Source organism: Astatotilapia calliptera, chromosome 23, assembly GCF_900246225.1.
Source record: "Astatotilapia calliptera chromosome 23, fAstCal1.2, whole genome shotgun sequence".
NCBI lineage: Eukaryota > Metazoa > Chordata > Actinopteri > Cichliformes > Cichlidae > Astatotilapia > Astatotilapia calliptera.
Window position 1 is genome coordinate 32127357 of NC_039323.1, and position 19050 is coordinate 32146406.

General features: G+C 41.4%; 3 protein-coding genes across 13 annotated transcripts in view; 1 reads left to right on the plus strand and 2 right to left on the minus strand.

The window, feature by feature from the left end:
* Nucleotides 1-47: 47 nt before the first annotated feature.
* LOC113015976 (alpha-N-acetylgalactosamine-specific lectin-like) lies at nt 48-9086 on the minus strand. 10 transcript variants are annotated; one of them, XM_026158386.1, is made up of 9 exons: nt 6238-6459; nt 5922-5961; nt 5466-5486; nt 5311-5348; nt 4150-4239; nt 2995-3659; nt 2769-2906; nt 2184-2295; nt 48-236 (listed from the first exon to the last, which is right to left on the minus strand). In XM_026158386.1, the coding sequence occupies exons 4-9, from the start codon at nt 5345-5347 to the stop codon at nt 163-165; spliced, it is 1116 nt and encodes a 371-aa protein (XP_026014171.1). In that variant the 5' UTR covers nt 5348; nt 5466-5486; nt 5922-5961; nt 6238-6459; the 3' UTR covers nt 48-162. The 10 variants fall into 10 exon arrangements, with proteins under 10 accessions (XP_026014171.1, XP_026014173.1, XP_026014170.1 ...); XM_026158388.1 differs by lacking the exons at nt 5922-5961; nt 6238-6459 and adding an exon at nt 7163-9086; XM_026158385.1 differs by lacking the exons at nt 5466-5486; nt 5922-5961 and having other exon boundaries at nt 6238-6305; nt 6396-6459.
* LOC113015978 (adrenodoxin) lies at nt 6624-11691 on the plus strand. The gene is made up of 4 exons (XM_026158395.1): nt 6624-7116; nt 10081-10205; nt 10317-10446; nt 10953-11691. Exons 1-4 carry the CDS (start codon nt 6992-6994, stop codon nt 11059-11061), a joined length of 489 nt encoding a protein of 162 aa, XP_026014180.1. The 5' UTR covers nt 6624-6991; the 3' UTR covers nt 11062-11691.
* A 474-nt stretch (nt 11692-12165) lies between these two features.
* The window catches only part of LOC113015974 (rho GTPase-activating protein 20-like), a 40976-nt gene continuing 34091 nt past the window's right edge, over nt 12166-19050 (minus strand). Inside the window, exons 16-17 of one of the 2 annotated variants that reach the window (XM_026158377.1) lie at nt 16910-17814; nt 12166-14320 (exon numbers count right to left, since the gene is read on the minus strand). In XM_026158377.1, the coding sequence (XP_026014162.1) occupies nt 13538-14320; nt 16910-17814 (1688 nt within the window). In that variant the 3' untranslated portion in view covers nt 12166-13537. The remainder of the gene's footprint in view (nt 14321-16909; nt 17815-19050) is intronic. The other variant, XM_026158378.1, reaches the window with a different exon arrangement.

Consider the following 19050-nt stretch of genomic DNA (forward strand, 5'->3'; position numbering starts at 1 on the left):
CATTTCTTAGGGAATAAACTTATAGGAAGAAGAAACGCACAGATGAGTAATATGCTGTGTTTTTATTCAAGAATGCACAATCAGCTTGTGGCAGGGAACACAAAGGTATCGTAGGAAATGATACCCGCGAGCCCGTCTCACGTTGCTTCTTTGCGATTTCTCTTACGTAGGAATCATGTACGTACAGATGGACGCTCTCTTCAGATCACAGTTGGCAGTAGTCCACCGGCTGTTGTCTGCAGTGTGGATAGGAAAAGGATCATAGTAGATTAGTCCAGCAGGATAAAGATAATCCCAGTTTTTTATTAGGTGTCTTATCAATTTTATGTGACACAGACAGTACTCTATAAAGCTTTGTTTAAAAGGTGCTTTTATGACACATGCCTCACAAAAGGAACCCTTGTCTAATATAGCACTCATGACTGAGATGAATAAGAAGATCAGGCATTTTAGTTGGCAAACTATTATTATTTTTAAGTCTCTTACAATTTGAGGCGGGAAAAGTTATAATATAGAACCACTGCCTTTCAGTGGTAGAATCCATAATTCAAACGCTGCTCAAAAAAATGAAATGAACACTCCTTAATCAAGTCAGCTAAACTTTTGGTCTGGTCAGTTCGGTAGCAGAGGGGCTTGTTAATCAGCTTCAACTGCTTGGTGTTTAACAACAGGGGCAACAATGAAACAACTGCTAAAAAAAGGAATGTTTTCACAGCTGGAGACCACTGATGTTTTTTTTACTATTTTTCACTAGTTTTGCATTTAGCTAGGCTCAGTGTCACTACAGCTAGAATTAGGTGAGACTTGGACCCTACGGAGGTTGAACAGGCAGTCCAATTCCTCCAGGATGGCCCATCAATCACGCCATTGCCGGAAGGCTTGGTGTGTCTCCCAGCACAGTCTGAAGCATGGACGAGATTTCAGGAGACAGACAGTTACTCTAGGAGGGCTGGACAGGGCAGGGGAAGGCCATTACCCCTTAAGAAAGACTGATATCTGCTCTTTTGTGAAGGAGGAATGGCATGAGCACTGTTAGAGCTACAAAATGACCTCCAGCAGGTCACTGGTGTAAATGTCTCTGTCCAAACAATCACAAACGGACTTCATGAGGGTGGTCTAATGGCCTGACGTCCTTTAGTGGACCCCGGTCACTCCTCAGCACCATGGAGCCTGATTGATATTTGCCACAAAATGCCAGAATTGGCAGATCCGCCACTGGTGCCCTGTGTTTTTCACAGATGAAACCCTGAGCACATGTGACATATGTGAAAGCGCCTGGAGAACGTTGCTGTAACATCATTCTGAATGACAAGTTTGGTGGTGGGTCGAGAGAGGCACACAGACCTCTACAGACTTGGCAAAGGCACCCTGACTGCCATTACAGATTAGGATGAAATACTTGGGTCCACTGTCAGATCTATACTGGTGCATTGGGTCCTGGATTCCTCCTGGCCTGTGATGAGAGTATGCAGGCAGTTCTGCATACTCTCACTTGCCTGACCTAAATCCGACAGAACACCGTGGGGACTTTATGTTTTCATCCATTAGATGCTGCCAGGTTGTACCTAAGGCTGTCCAGGAGCTCAGTCATACCCAGCCCCCAAATGTCATCTCATTAAGAGCATTTCCCTAGCATTGTCAGGTATGCTTACAAGCCAATACAAACTACAGATTGCCGTTCTGAGGTACTGCAATTAATTACTTTGATATTTTGGTGTGGCTTTGAATTTAGCCCCCTGTAGGTTGGTAATTTTGAATTCCATGAAACGACGTGCATCCCTTCATTCCTAACACATTAACCAGTCCATATCAGTATAGATCTAATCTTATCTGATGTGTTACCAAAGTGTTGCTTTAATTTTTTTGAGCAGTGTATAAAACAGTACTGTACTTTTGCAAGCAGGCTATTAAAGCATAAAACGGCAATATCGAGGTCTAAAGTTCAATGCCATTACCTAACAACTCACACCAAATTAAGTGAGGCTGTAGCTACAACACAAAAGTGCTGTATTATGGTGGGGTCTTTATCTTACAACATAAAGAGCCTTCAAGGCAACTGTTGCTGCAAGCTGGCACTATAAAAATAAAACTGAATTGAATTTAAAGCAGAGGTGTTTCAAAGTTACTCTCTGGAAAATGCTGGAATAAATTAGTAATTAGTGTGAGAGTAGCGTGGTTCTTACCTAGCTCAAACATCTCCACACAGACAGGTTTGTCAGTGTGAATGTTGGGGTGGCCTGGCATCCAGTCGCTAAAACCCCACTCTGACCCGTCCACCCATGACGCCTCTTGGTTCTGTGGAGTGCAGAATACATATGAAAGGTTAAAACAAAATGTAGTCTTAAATAACCCAATTGTTTGTAAACTGTCAATAAAAATAAAATGTTAGCATATGAGACCCTTTCTATGAAGAAAAGTATGGCTAATATGACCATATTACCACTTCACTTGTTTTAAAACATCACTTAGTCACAGGACACAACAATTGCAATACTTTAAGATAAAAGTTTGAAGGTCAATGTCTCATCAAGGTAAGAATAACACTATCAGTCCTGCTGATAAGATATCTGATGACACTCTCCTTGGCCTCCATTCATTGACACAGCTCATGACCAGACTGCTGGCATTACAGCCACTAAGAACTGGAGTAAAATTGTGGTATAAGTAAGTAGAGAACACCCTGAAAAACACACTGTTGTTTTAGCACCACATGTTTTGAGAAAACCTTATATACCTATATAGGTCGCCAATTAACATGATAAACTTGCCGTGACTGTGGCTCCCAGCCAGGTTAGCACAGGGCTCTTCTTACCACCCATGGTCACCAGGGAAATCAGATGGGAATGCAGATCACCACTGGTTACAGAAGCAAGCTCGGCATGTGGGGCAAGAGTTCTGCATTTGGCCTGTAGATTGAGAAACATTTAATTTACATCCTTTAAATGAACAGGGGATTAGCTTTTTATATGTTTTTGGAATGGTACATAGTCTAACCTGAGCATCCTTGAAGGACAGCGGTGTAGGGTTGAACTCATAGCACTTGTTGTTGATAATCTCCCCCTGACATGCCACTTTTGCTCTTTGGATGAAGCTGTAAAAGGGCTCGGTTCCCTGTCTGAAGCCTCTTTGGAGAGGCAGAAATGGTTCGGTTCCCTGTCTGAAACCATCTCTGAGTTTCATAAAGGGTTCGGTTCCCTGCCTGAAGCCATCTCTGAGTTTCATAAAGGGTTCGGTTCCCTGCCTGAAGCCTCTTTGGAGAGGCAGAAATGGTTCGGTTCCCTGTCTGAAACCATCTCTGAGTTTCATAAAGGGTTCGGTTCCCTGCCTGAAGCCATCTTGGAGTTTCATAAAGGGTTCGGTTCCCTGCCTGAAGCCATCTTTGAGTTTCATAAAGGGTTCGGTTCCCTGCCTGAAGCCATCTCTGAGTTTCATAAAGGGTTCGGTTCCCTGCCTGAAGCCATCTCTGAGTTTCATAAAGGGTTCGGTTCCCTGCCTGAAGCCATCTCTGACTTTCATAAAGGGTTCGGTTCCCTGCCTGAAGCCATCTCTGACTTTCATAGAGGGTTCGGTTCCCTGCCTGAAACCATCTGGGAGATGAGAAGGATTTTCCACACGGACCCAACTACCACCACTCCTTTGGACCGGAACATCAGCATCGGCTGAAAGACAAAAGACATTGGAAGTAAACAAGCTTCTAAAATCATAACGATACTCTAGAGGTGACTTAGAGGGTACATTCGCTAAGCTAAATGTGATCAAAATCATGTTAAACAGGTTATCATGTTCATTTCTTTGTTCATGATGAAAAAATACCTAACAATTTATTTTTAGTTAAACCTCAATAATGTCCTGGGACTGAATAGAAAGGCAAAGAGTCATTACAATAAAAAAAATCATCCTGAGGGGGCTCAATAGCTCTACCAAATTTGAGAGGATAATATGTTAGTTCTTGAGATGTCAGCTACTGGCTGCCCTAATAGAGGATGACCATTAACCATTAACCATTTGGATTCATTCACTGGGGAACGTGAATAAATGTGAAAAATGTAATTTGAATCCAACCAAAAGTTGTTGAGATATTTCAGTCTTGGCCAAATTGGCCTGTGTCAGTAGGATCATGTAGGTAGGAGGTAAAAGTAAGCTCTGTACCTTGTCTAAAGCCATCAGGAAGGAATTGATGGACATCACTTGATGACTTCTTCAAACCTCTAGGGGTTTTGATTGGGACAGCTTGGAGGCCTGCAAAGGATTACAGTTACACTATATAACTATAATATACATGAAGCTGCATTTGCACACCCTGCCTTCGACACTGGTGTTCGACTTGATTAACATTATAGCACTAAGCTTGCCAGTTGATGGATACATAAATGTGTGGCCTTTTAGGTCAATTATTAACTATTGTGCAATGCTGATATATAGGCCACGACCTTTCTTTAACAGTGTGATAAATCAATGATAACGGTCAAAGTCTACGTTCTGTACTTCCATTAGGGAAATACAGAATGTTTACTGTCAGTTGTTTTGCTGCCAAGGCAAGAAACAACAGAGCCAACATTAATTATGTCAAGGACACCTCAAAATAAATAAAACATTTGACACTGACCAGCCAGGAAAGTTAATATATTGACTGAACCCTACTGATGTTTCACATAATTGTATTAGTTTTTAAAGATAATTGAAATATAGGGATGGAAGTTTGGATATCAAAATGTTTTTATATCTAGATCTGCTGTGTCGGAATTGCATGATTCTAAGATAAAATCTGTTCTGTATTTTGCACTTATTTCATGAACTCATCATAAACTGATATGTAGAGAAATAGGCCCCTCTTCCCCAAGGATTCGGGAGACTGTAACTTTCTTTATGTTGAAGATTAGGCTTAAGAAAGCGTTCTGCATTTAAACATTAGTCATTATTAATCTCGGCCTCTCTTCCACAGTGCATCTTTTGTCCTGTCTTTCTCCCATTACCCCCAAGCGGTTGCGTAAAATTGCTGCCGCCACATGAGCCTCGTTCTGCAGGGGGTTTCTCCCTGTTAAAAGGGAGCTTTTCCTTCCCACCATAACGAAGTGCTTACTCAAAGGGGGTTGTTTAATTGTTGGGGTTTCTCTCTATTATTGCAGGGTCTTAACATTACAATATAAAGCACCTGAGGCAACTGTTGTTGCGACTTGGCAACAACATTTGCCTCAGAAACACATCATCTGAAAATTAGGTGAGCAGTAATGATATGAAACAAATATCTAGCCACAAATAAATAGGCAAGTTTTACTGCACCAGTGAAAGGTGAAGGCAGTGAGATCTTACCTGACAGTGCCAGGAGCAGTAGCACTAACTTGAACATCCTGTAAGGAAATTGGAAGAAAATGTTTTACTTCTTCTTCATAAGCCTATACAACCTACAAATGTATCCAGGCTCTCCTTAACGGAGTTGTTTTTAACCTCGTTTGTATCCTGCTTACCTGAGGCTGTAATGAGGAATGCTGCAGCAGTTCAGAAAGAAAAGGCCACCTATTAATATGTGTCTTTCTTGGTCATAAACCTTTTTAAAGAGATTACTGATTAATCTAATCTAAATCTCCTGTAGCTCTTTATTGACTGATATTTGATGACCTTTGCCTTCACTCTAAACTGATAAAGATTTGAACTCAGCACTAAATGTTGGCTGTCACTGTCAGCCACTGGCCTCTGACCCAAAGTTATCAAACACCTAGTTTTCCTTGACATCCTATGATACTGTATGCATTCTGTTTTCTAGGGCATGCAAGCATGTGAAGGGTGAATAGCACTTGGTTTAATCAAGGGAGCTCAATCAATATTTGTGAATGTGGACAGAGAGAGACGTTACAACAGATGGTAAACGTGACGCTCGAGGCCACTAAAGGTTGTTTTGGGGGTGACTGAGGTATTTCACAGACCTTTGATGTTGGTGTAGAGCGCTTGTTCAACTTTGTAACCCTGTAGCCATCAGGACATGGGGTGTAGATGGTGGTTAATATTCACTTTTTATTAGCAATGATTAAAAAGCGAGTAACTTCTAACTTGATTCTTCTGAAATGCCTCAGATTTAATATCTCTCGTGAACTCGTGGTGCTTCAAAGATGATTTAAAAAACAGTTCAAAAGTTCAAGGTCATTTTTGACATCACTGCGCTTCTTCGCTGGTCAGAGTAACGCGTGAAGGATTTGACCTTTATTAGGAAACACACTGAACTTTCTAGATGTCTATACTCACACACACGGCGGGGCGGTGACTCCGTAAGCAGCCCTCCACTCGGAGACGTGCTAACTCCGCACTACCGGCTGACGCGGTAATTTAAAACGAGCGTTAGTACAGTTTGATTGGCTAGTTTACACACTCACGTAAGCGGGCACGGGGACGTTTGTTCTTACCGGAATCAAGTTAGCGCCAATGACTTTCAAACTAAAAGCAAAATAATACATTTCTAATCATGAAGGGAAGCCAAGACGTTTGTTTTTTATTAACTCCCACTAGGATAACGGTTTTATTTTATTTTAAACTGTGGGTATCAAATTATTATCCATAGATGGACACAATATGTTAGTAGCTAAAACTTTTATTTTGACGACATGGCAGGAAGTTGTACTGCGCCTGATTGATCTTTGTTTGTCAGGAACTACACACAGAGAGTCATGTTTGCGATTTGACTGCATAACCCTGGGCGGTGTTGATAGTTATCTGTCAACTTTGTGTTTTGTTGTGGAGTATCATTGGTGCTCCACTGCGTTGTCAGGTGATTGATTTGGGGTCTTAGACAACAAGCAGTTGCCATATGTTTCACGTTATGCAATGACAGTGACAGAGTGACTTTTTGCAGCTAAAACAAGCTAGCCCCACTAGCCTGCTCGATCGGTTCAGTCAAACTTCTTTAGGTCTCTGCTGAGAAGTTACGCGCTCGACAGGTGTCTGCCATTCGCAGCTCGTAAATCCTCTCCGCTAGTTTTCCAGCTTCATTTTTGTGCTTCAAATGGCTTTGGTAACAACGTTAAGACGGCTGGTTCAGAATAGTCTACGTGAATATTCGAGGAAGGCGTCGGCAGTAACCTGGCCTACGAAACAAAGGAGTTTTTCCATCGGCACTCAGCCTCTCAGGTAGGTTATTTTACTAAAACACCTACTATTAACAGGACTCCCTAACCTGGTGATGGATTGAGCCGCACGCCAAACTCCAGTCAAAAAATGTGCAATTTATTGGGGCTCTTCTTTCCAGCGCATTCCTGGCATGCAAAATCATGTAGAAAAGAATGTCCCTTTCACAGAGCAGGGTGTTTTGTGTCGTGCTGTTTCAAAACATTTGAAACTAGGCTCATGTTGTTTTTCAAAACGACAAAGCAGAAACACTTAAATTCCAGCCTAGCGGTGGGCCATTTACTTTAAGTCAGTTTAAATGGACAAGCGGGGAGAAAGCAAAGGAGAGGAAAGTCTACGTGCTTTTAGGTCTCAGGAGAACTAATTTGCAACTTAAATGTGCCAATATTCCAATATGTGTTGAAATACTGAGGGGCGAAATGTGTAGTAAAATATATGTGAGTGTGTAATTGGGTTGATGAGGCAAGATGAGTCATAATATTAGTTCCTAGAAAAAGTGGTGCTTGAAGTCAAAGTGATTAAGAACACCACACGTGTGCAGCTGATGTTCTTAGGAGCAGGCTGAAGCCTCACGTGTCCCCAAGGTGAAAGTGAGCCATCTTCCCACTCAGGTACAAGGCTCTTACCACAGCTGGGCTTCCCAGTGCCAGCCACCCTGTTGGAGCGCACCATGACTGTTGACCTTGTGCTTAGGTTGAAGGTTTTTTTTTTTTTTTCTCCAGGCTTGCCTTAAACTGCCTGACACTGTCCTTGTGTCCTCACGTCGCCCTCCCTTAACTAACCAGTTTAACGTGATTGATGCCAAGTGCGAGTGTGTTTGTCCTGAGAGGTTGTGCAGTGCAGGGCCCTTTCAGGAAAGAGCATGAACAAGGTTTTGTTTTTAAAGCGGATTATAGGGGGCTTGTGCGTTAAATCTATGTCGTAGGTACGTCATTACCCCAAACCCCTCTGAAACTACATTGTAACCTGACATGCACTTTCCTTGAAATCTCAGACCATAAAGGACTTATAAATGGGAAATTTTAGAAAGTAAAGCGATCGATTGCATTTTATATATTTGTGCCATATCCATCCATCCATCCATCCTCAAAAGTGTCAAAATAGCAGGGCCATTTAAAAGCAGGAAAGTCCATCACAGGATTTTCAGACACACTGGGCACAGCCACTATGTCAGTACAGAACATCCTGAAAAGGAATGAAACCTCTTGCACTGAGCTACATGTATTACATGGATTGGCTTGTCCAAGGATGGCAACAATAAGGCTTGGAGAACAGCGAGAGGTCATACTGCAATTTGCACTCATCAGCTGTAAAAATCTGAAAGCCTGAATGGAATTTGCAGAACGAGCAGAAGTCTACAAAAAGTTATTGTTTGCCAGTTTACAGAGAGCTAATCTGGAGAAGTCCTTTATTAAGAGAGGACTTTAACCAGATCTTAACCTAAATTAACCCACACTTCACCTCCCGAAGAGAAGCATGAAGGGAGAAATTGGTATGATGTTGGGAATTTAATTGCAACAAAATAAAAGCATTAAGCTATCTGTCATTTAAAAAAATTGTAGGAATATGAGAAATGGGTGTACTGATTTATTGATTTTTCACTCAGGTTCTTGTGTAACTTGAAGTACCCCAGTCTTTTCTCCCTGTCTCTTCCTTAAGAACGGCTTCTTTGTGACAGCCACATTTACACTAAGAGCTTTTGTGATGAGGCTTCATTGGACAGTAGATGGATGAAGGTCCATCTATCAGGTCCTGTGTCAGTTACAAGGTCTGGACTGAAAATGAGTGAGAGAGCAGCCAAAGCAAACTTTGAAAGACCTTCAGAAAATCTGAAGAACTGCTGTGAAAATGACAAGTCTGGCTCCTTGGAAGCAAAATAAAATAAACATGGAGGGTAGCTTAAGACTTTTACACAGAACTGTAATTAGATTGGTTGCAGCAGATGGCCGCCCTCCCTCAGCCTCCTACTTCCTACTGTCACCAACTGCTTGCTCATAGGGGGTCGTCTGATTGTTGGGGTTTTCTGTATTATTTTAGGGTCTTTACTATATAACCTTGAGGAAACTGTTACTGTGTTTTGGTGATATATAAATAAAATGGAATTGATTGTAAATAGCAGAGAATAAAAGTGCTGATTTCATGCACACAAGTCTTCAGTGCACAGCACACATATACCCCCCACCATGCAGAAGAAAGGTGGTTAAAGAGAGCTAGACAAGCTTATTTCAGGATGACTTAATGAGCTTCACTATGGACCAGTATAATGTAAATGATGAGTATTTACTCATTATCGAATAATGAAATTATAAGTTTAGAAATTAGCATAATAGGTTGACCTCAGTGTTGGCATCCGGTATCAGTTTTTAGACTAAAACTTGGGACTTGGCAAAGTTTGTGCTGTAGTTTTCTCTTAGAGTGATAGACAGGAAAATTCATTTGTACGTGTTATTTTTAGGTCCCTGCTGTTCCTTCATTGTGGCCTTATGCTGTAAATGTAGTTAAATATTGGATATCATGGGATAGACCCCGCAACCCTGAAAATGATAACCAGAGAAGGATGGATGGTTAAACAAGTTCATGATCTCTTTGTGTGTGTTTCTTTACTCTTATTCTTTAGGATGCAGGTGGGCGGAGCTTGTATGATGCAGTGTACATGAGATGAAATTTTAGGGATCTCATTATCTGTAGCTGTTGGTCATGAGTCTCCACCACAGTAACAGTATATGACAGAAAATAAGGAACAGTAGATGTTCTCTTTAGGGCACTGAGGCATCTTTTGACTTGAATGTAACTATCAGTAGTGGCCACCAGAGGGCAGTGACCTCTGGCAGTTGGACTGTGCAGTGCTATGTAGGGGAAACTGGATAACGTACGTAAAATACGTAAAACCTGTAAGTTTATCAGTCCAACAGTTGGGTTCCAGTGTTCCTGTCAATCAAACTAAGGTCATGGGTTTTTTTGTCTCAGATCGGACAACAAGGTGACGGTCAACTTCATCAACCGAGACGGGGAGAAGATCACAGTGAAGGGATTGCCTGGAGATTCTCTGCTAGACGTTGTCATCAATGAAGACCTCGACTTTGATGGTTTTGGTACGCACAGAGCGAGTTTCACAGGCCTGGACTTATCAGAGAGCTGCATGTATGTGCGTGAGCTACTTCTCATCCATTGTGTGGAGTTCTAAAGGTGTGTGTGTGTTGTAGGAGCGTGCGAGGGAACACTGGCGTGCTCCACATGCCATCTGATCTTTGATGAGGAGATGTATAAGAAGCTGGGGCCCATCACAGACGAGGAAATGGACATGCTAGACTTGGCCTACGGCCTGACTGACACGTAAGGAAGCACACGTGAACACTCACAAGGCCACTGTGCTAAACTGTCATTACACTGATTTTAATTGATGTGATAGTTTATCGACACTCTGCTTATATAACTGCAAGGCCATGTTTTAAATAGTGTTTGGAGAACGTGGATCTTGGCTATGTCAGCTTTTGTGTGATTCATTATTTCTTTTTGTGTTAATTGAAGGCAAGTGATTGGATAAATGATTAGAGGCTGAAGCTTTTATCACAGTAGTCCTACAGCCTGGCTGATGCAGAAGAATCAGTTCTGGTGGATTTGTCAGGGCTGATCAGTTAATCATTGAGAGACAAAGGACTAAACATGAGAGCTTTCTTTCACTTGGGATATCAGCTTTATTTGCAAACAATGTTGGACACTGTTGTTAAAGCAGCTTTCAGTTTCAAAGCAAATGGCACATTCATGGCTGTCTAAAAATGAGAAGCATCCTTCATCAGACTTGAATTTAACATGCTTCTCATCTCCCCTCCCCTTTGCAGATCTCGTCTGGGTTGCCAGATCTGCTTGACGAAGTCTCTGGAGGGAATGGTAGCCAGGGTTCCAGAGAGTGTAGCCGACATCCGACAGACCAAAGATGGATCATCTTAACAGGAAACATGTGGCTGAGAACATGAGTGTAGAAAGTGAGGGTACAACACATGCGCACAGAGACGATGGTAGGTGGAATCTGCCATAGAACTCTTTCCCACTTTCTTTTAATAATAAAGTCATAGCCTACTAAAGTGAGCTCTCAAAAACCAGGAAGCTCAAGTATGCAACTTTGACTTTCAAATTAATTTTTTTATAGAATGTAAACCTGCAGTACGCAAGATTTTTTAGACTAACAAGGCTGTAATGCTCGGCTTACAGGAGAAACCTGCAGCCCTTAATGTGGAATCAAAATATTTATGAGATATAAACTGCTGTCTGTTCTGTTTATTTGAATCACTGCCTGGGGAAAAAAAATAATAAAAACGTTACTTACTTGTTGTACCTTTTCTTCCTGCCCAACTTCCTAATTGTGACTAAATTTACAATGTGAGCTCACGTTTATATCTCAGCACAGAGCTGGACCTTCTGGAAATGTACACACTTCCTCACATGAACAGTTAGTCATGTTGGCGGAGGACCCAAACTGCCAAAAGAAATGTGACTTGGTATGTAAAATCATGTAGAATCATAAACCTCCCATATCACACTTTGACTGATTTCAGTTCAAAGTGTCAGGTATTTAAAAAATAAAATAAAATTATGCCAATTTTGTCAGTTTTTCTAAACACTTTAATAGTTTTGTTGCATTTACTGGAATTCTTTTTTTTTTTTTTTCGGAACTTTTTGATTTTGGTATTTTTGGACTTCCATAAATGTCGACTCAACAAGGCTGAAGGAAAAGGTGGTACACCTCACTGAAATGTTCATGTATTGAACAACAAGAAGTTCAACACCTTACAGATTTCTTCTGCTGTCCCCTGAAAAATGTTTGTTATTTTTGATCAGATTCTTCATGTAACCTTAACAATTTCATCTTGTTTGTGTACACACAACCATCTGCGTTAAACAATGAAAGAAAAATAATAAAACTTCCTCTTTCTAACAGCGTGCTGAACTGTTGGTTCTTTAATGTCACGTTAAATGTGCTGTTTGTACAAAGAAAAAAGGACTAAGGTATCCATTCCCATGAAATCTCCCCAAATTAAAGCAGTAAGCACACAATTAATTTCAGCTCATTTTATTTGCATATGCAAAAGTATAGTGACAGCGTATAAATACATGTACATATATAACAAGGAGGCAGTAGACAATATTAGGAAGCAACAGTCCTGTGGCCTGTTTCGGTGTTTTAAGCTGCATAAGATGTAAAGCTCATAAAACATGATTAATTTCAATCAGTACAGGCTTATGTGAACAGCATTGTTGGCAACAAAAACAAAACAAGAAGCTCTAAATGTTGCTGCTGCAGTCGTCAGTATCACAGCAGGCTGATGTGAGTGTTAATGCCAAGAAGCATTAGAAATGAACTGCTCAGCTGACTGTAATCAGAAACGTCTCCATGTTAATATTTATCCAAACACTACATCTGTTCACTAAAAAGCATTAACGCTGGAAAATAGTTAAGCTGCTAACAGTCGACATGATCCCGAGCAATGCTTGATTTCTGGGGAGCATTCTTCACATATACAGGATATACACGTACGGTTTGTTTAAATATACTGAATGATGTCATGCTTTTATACCTTTCCAACATGTCACAAACTAGTCTACCTACACATTTACGATACTTCTGAGTATTGTAAACAACTGAGCTGAAGCCAAACTACCGATCAACACACAGACTGAGCTGTAGTTCAGAACCAGACTATTAAAACGTAGAGGCAAAGTCACAGTGTGTACCCAGGCTGCATTTACACTATTTATAATATGACTATTAATTTCAATAAACATGATTGTACCACCTGCTTTCTGCAAAACTGTGGTTGAAGTAACATGTGATACCAAATACTGCATGTTGCCCATAATCTGTTTAGGCTGCTTGGGTGGGACTTGAACCAAAACAACACAGTTTTTCTGAGCTGCAGTTAACCAGAAGGCATTTCTCTGAGTGAGTCTTTGTTCATTATGAAGAAGGCAATGCCAGGTGTGTTTTAGATTGGCAGGTTTTAACTTTGGCCTGATGTACATTGGAAAAAATAAAAAAAAATCAAGACAAATTTTTCTGCTTTGATCAGAATGAATGTTATTTGAGCTTATTGGTTATACATTAGAACACTTTTTGCATGTGTAAACCCAGCCTTTAGGACATTTAAGCAAAGGGTTAGGGGGAGATTCACTTTACTTTATTGGCATTAAGCACTAAGCAAAAACTCAAACACACTTTTACTTTTTGCTCCATGTCCACCTTAGCCAACAGATTACATTTCATGTGGTGTTCCAGATAGCAAAATGCTCCCAGTGACACCAAAGCCTTAGTGTGTGATGACGGAGTTCATTTTAAGGTTATGATACGACCACTGTGCTGAAACTGAAATGCTCTGTTTGTTCCACTTGTTGGAGCGATGCTGTACTTCAGTTTGTTTTCACCAACTCATCAAACGTAGGATTCTTCAGCAAACAGGAGCTGGTCAAAGTCTGGCTCTGCTGTGGGATCGCTGCATCTCTTCACCCACTCCCTGCGGCTCTCCACCAGGGCAAGCACCACCTGGTGGCTGCTCTGGGGATTGCTTTGGGGGTGAGAGGAGAAGTAGTCCCGCACTGCTTTGGTGGCACAGGGGGAGAGGCAGTAACGGGCCTCTGATGTGCCTCCTTGTGAATCCACCCCGGACACTTTCAACCCCGGGTCACTGGGCAACCTTGCCCGGGTGAAGGTGGCGGCTCGGTCCACAACTTGACGTCCCGGTTCGGAGCCGCGGCGCTGATATAGCCGGGCGTTGTGGTCCTGCTCTGTGGATTGAGACTTGGGTCGCTTGAATAGGGACAGTGATGGCCCCCCGTGCTTGTAAAACACAGACGGCAATGGCTGCTTCTGTTCAGTCACATCACTTTGCACAGCACACTTCTGGGCGCTGGTATCACTCCTGGGATTTTTCTGTCTTAAAGTTATTGGGGCCTCTGGGGAATGGAACCAGGCAGATTTAGGGAACTGGAGGTTTCCTGTAGAGTGATAGTGTGAAGGGGGACTGGAGGAGTCCTGCTTGAGGAGCCCTGCTTTTCCCTTCACATGGCTCCCTCCTGCTCCACCTGCATCTTTGGGAGGTCTACAGGATGTTCTGGGTTTGGTTTGGCTGCCTGAGACCAGGTTTGCAGCTCCTTTCTCACCTGCTTTTCCTTTTTCTGGTTTCCCAGGTGTGAGCGACTTATCAGAAGGCCCTCCCTGGGTGGAGACAAAGGTAGATCACATAAACAACTGTTGGAAGTTTTAGTTCTTGAGCTTTGAGAGCTAATGTAGTCCAGAGAATCTAACCTCTAAGGTTCATCTATTCATCATTCAGGCTCTTCTAACTCCATCTTACAGTCTTTATACAGTAAGGGGAGCTGGTTCAGGCAAGTTTCTGAGGGAATATTGCTTCCATCTGTTACTTGGTCAGCTTTAGGTCAAACAGTCCAAAAAAGTTTCTAATATTATCAATACTCGTAATAATGCAATACAACAGGGATATAAATAAAATTGAACTGAATTATGGCAAACCTTGACGTGGACAAAACTGTTGGTAACTTTCCATTATAGAAAGAAAAACCCACAACAGTCACTGCAATAACTTGAAAAGGACACAAGCAGTATCCATTCATCCAGAGTAATAATTCATATTGGTTTACTGAAAATTAACCGCTCCAGCAGTCTCAGGTTTGAAGGGTGCACGTTAAACTTTAGTCACAGGAACATCAAGCTGTGTGGAGTTTTATAGCCCTTAACCACAATTCAAAAGTGGTCCACACATCAGGGGTGTCAGTGGTGTTCGGATAAAGTTCAGCAGAGGATAAAGTCTAGGCTAGGTGAGGTGTTATCCAAATAAATGTTCCAGCTATCTGGCACCAGAAACACTAGTTTGTCTCATTCATGTCACCAGTGTAACACAGCACTTCATTTTTGTATTAAGCTGCCACCTGTCACACAAAACAGCTCCCCCAAAAAGGTTTTGGACAAAGTGAATGGTTGCCTGTAGGTCAGTGGTGTGAGACGTTTACATGGTGGGCCACATACAGCCCGCTTTGATCTTAAGTGGGCCGGACAACTGAAACGCTGCTTTCTGTCAGTGTAAAGAAGTCACATATTTAACTGTTTTTCTGCATCATAAAGAGAAAGCTGCTGTCAGAAAGGAAGACCTGTCAGCATAACTATTTGGACTTAAATTGTAAGAATTAAATGTGTAAAATTACAGAAAAGGTTCTCTTAGCTGATCGCCCAGACTGTCCAGTTTTTTTTGTCTTGTTATTTTTTTAACTGTAGTCATAAAAAAAACCCAGACGTTTCTATAGTAGAAGGTGAAAAACAGAAACTTTTCTGTCATTTAATTGTTTATTGCTTAATGACTTTGTGTAGTATGAATGTTCATAAATTATAAGTCCAAGATTTCTGCTTGTGCTTGCTTGTGATGTGCCATGGCTCTGTGCTACATGCAGACATTTCTGCATCTCTGCCATTCAAAGACACTTTGCATATAGTTTATTTTATATAACATTCAGTACAGAACTCTACATTTTCAAGAAAGCAATTTTGTATTCAGTGTTTTCATAAAAGCCTTATTTTTATGCATTTATTAGGGAGAACACACGTGAGGTTTAAGGCCTGGACAAGTTTAAACCTTTTGTCCTCCACAATGGAAAAGTGCCTAATTGTTTGACACTCCTACTGTAGGGTTGTCAGAACAAATAACTAAACTGCTAGTGCTAGTGCTGCTAATGGTAAGCATATACTTGGCTTTGGTTCTCTGGATCGAAACTTCAATTCCATTCAATTAAATTTTATTTATACAGCACCAAATCACAACAACAGTTGGTTCAAGGTGCTTTGTATTGTAAGGTAGACCCTATAATAATGCAACAGAGAAAACCCAACAATCATATGACCCCCTATGAGCAAGCACTTTGGCAACAGTGGGAAGGAAAAACTCCCTTTTAACAGGAAGAAACCTCCGGCAGAACCAGGCTCAGGGAAGGGCGGGGCCATCCGCTGTGACCGGTTGGGGTAAGAGAAGGAAAACAGGATAAAGACATGAAACTTGAAATGAGGATCCATTTTTTAAAGTGTTACCTTCCTTAATCACAACTTTTTACAGGCAAGCAGTCCACACAGCAGAACTAAAGTCAAAATACTTGCTATTGCCATGTTTCACAGCTCACTAACAGCATCTGGTTGATACTGCCCTCTGGTGGTGTGTTGTTGCAGTGCATTACACAATACCTTCTGGGGTAGCAGTTAAACAGTGGGCGTAGATGTTTTTAGATCTTTTTCCCTCAAGAAACATTCCTAATTAGAGGCCACATTTCAAATGAGAGAGCGAGATCTTAATGATTTGCCTGGATACATTTAAAGGTACAAAGTACAGCCGGAACTTCATTCACTACCTCTTTAACAAACTATGTTTAAAAAAAAAAACCCCACTTATGTTAAACTATGTTTAATGTCCAGAAAGATTTTTAGGACATTAAATCACACGGGTTGATTCTTCACATTTTTTGATTGCATAAATTCATTTTGAAATTCTGGTAGGAAAGGAAGGGTGTGTGACTTGAACACAAAGGTTCCCTGGTCAACTACTGGAAGAGGATAAGGAACTGTAATCCACTGGAAGAGGTCAAATGTCACTGACCAAAAGCAATTCAAAACAAAGGCATATGATTGAACACAACATTTAAATGGGACTGCATTTAAATGTTTTGTTTTGAATATGATATGGGATGAAAATGTGGATTTGAATGATTTTACACCCAAACTGCGGTTTTACATAAAAACATCACATACCACTGCTTCACTTACTGCAGTCTTGTCCTCTTCTTGCTTCTCCAAGTTGTCTTGTTGGGTGAGTGAAAGTCTCCGGTCTTTCTTCAGCCATGAATTTGGGTGGAGACCCCTACAGCCCATTAATGTCCCCCAGCTGACGGGTTCTTTGGGTGGGGAATTTTTGGGGCAAATCTCCTGCTCTGCATGTTCAGTGGAGGCCAGTACAGAGCTGATGGTGAGGGGTGTAGAAGGGACAGAGGTGGAAAGAGATCCAGAGGAGGAGTTGGATGGCAGATACGTCTTTTTTGGGTAAAGGCCCCTTCTGGTTGCCCAGGTCTGGTCACCACTTAGGGAGTCTAGAGAATCAGGGGAGGAGCGGGTTGGTGCAGGGGAGGTGGGGGTGGATGAGAGGCTGGAGGAGCTGGCTTCCAACCCAGACTCACCTCCATACCTCCTATTTTGAACTCTGGAGTACATTCTGGTGACTGTGTGGTTGCTAGGCTCCTTGGAAAGCTCTTCCTCACCGTCTTCATCCTCACCAGTGACACCATCTGTGCTGGCTGATGCGCATGGCCGAAACTTGGCCACATATGCTATAGCTGGTTCTGAACGCCGCCGCTGCATGTTCCGACCCTCTAGGGACAGCGACTCCAGGGTGGAAGAGGTGTCCACAGTTGCTGCATCCTGCCTGGGGCTGGAGAGGTCTAGTTCCTGTCTTCTGTGTCTTCCCAGTGGATTGAGACCTGGTTCTGGTGCAGTATCCTGGTCGTAATCACTGAATGTGAGGATGGAGTCCAAGCTGCCTTGTAGGGGTTTAGGCTGGAGGCACCTTCTGTTGCAAAGGCCTGGTGAGCCACCACTGCTGTTGTCTAACTCATTCTCGAGACTGTCATAGGATGAATCGGTCAGAGGGTAAATCCAGGATTCTGATAATCCCCAGGAAAATTATGGATAATTGGATAAGAAGAAGAAAAGAGAAGGAGGACACACTATAAGAGATGTATGTAGGTGGGTGGAAAACAAGAAGCATAAACAATATTGTTAAATACTCTATGCAGTGATGTTTTTGTTTTCTGAGACCTTTATAGAAACCACAAAGTCCTTTGTTCTTGACTGTCTGTGAAGACATTTGTTCACCTTTATCTTAATTCACCTTAATTTACCAAATCTGTACTTGCACTCCTCAGTGAAACTGGAATATACTTCTCGAAACAGAACAAAAGTTCGTGAGAGCTACAGAGGGAGGAGAGTAATATTTGCTGAATATAAGACACAAAGATACAACGTTACTAGCCTAACTTAAAACCTTTGTGAGCCTCTCACAAAAGCATCTTCATGTTGTTATTCAACACTGTGCACACAACGGTTAGCAACATCACAAAGCACTTCCATGTACTTTGTACAAAAATCTTTAGTATTTGATCATAAAATAAAGAACATTACACACCAAAACAGCTTTTAAAATACAGCTGTTAATGGAATTCGGATTAAAAGTGCTAGATAATGCTACAATACATTGTTTAGGGTTTTAGGGTCTGTTTCTTTTCTTTGACTTTAATAAATACCTGTAGACTCACATGGCATGCAGTAAAACCAACACAAGAGCACTGTGTGCTGACAGGTATGCTCTTAAACACAGATTTCAGGTTTATATTAGCAGACTCATTTGTAATGAAGTAACTCTTCTTTGAATAAATATATTGGTCTACCTGATCAAGTAGCATTTATTTTGGGCAAGCAAGGCAATTAGTGCTTGTCCAGTGAAATCTAAAGATAGACCTCAATTAAAAAGTACTAAGTGAAAGCAGTTTATCTCCTTTCTTCTCAAACAGAACTCTGCTCGGTTCTCAGGATGTTTGCATCTATCCTTTGAAATACTGTCATCTTGTGGCCACAATTGGTTATAATCTTTTGAACATGATTGTCTGTAGCTGATTCATTTAGTGGACATCTGTAAATTGTAGCTACATCAAAATAACCTGGTTTACACTCCCTCAAATGGGCTCGGCACTCCTTCTTTAAATATTTATACCATGTCTATGTCATGAGGAACTTGTATGAGTATACAATGCATAAATGTATCAATTCAAATGCCATTAGACACACTTTATCCGTCAAATAATAGCACTCTTACCAATTAAGACTGTAGACATTTTAAACAA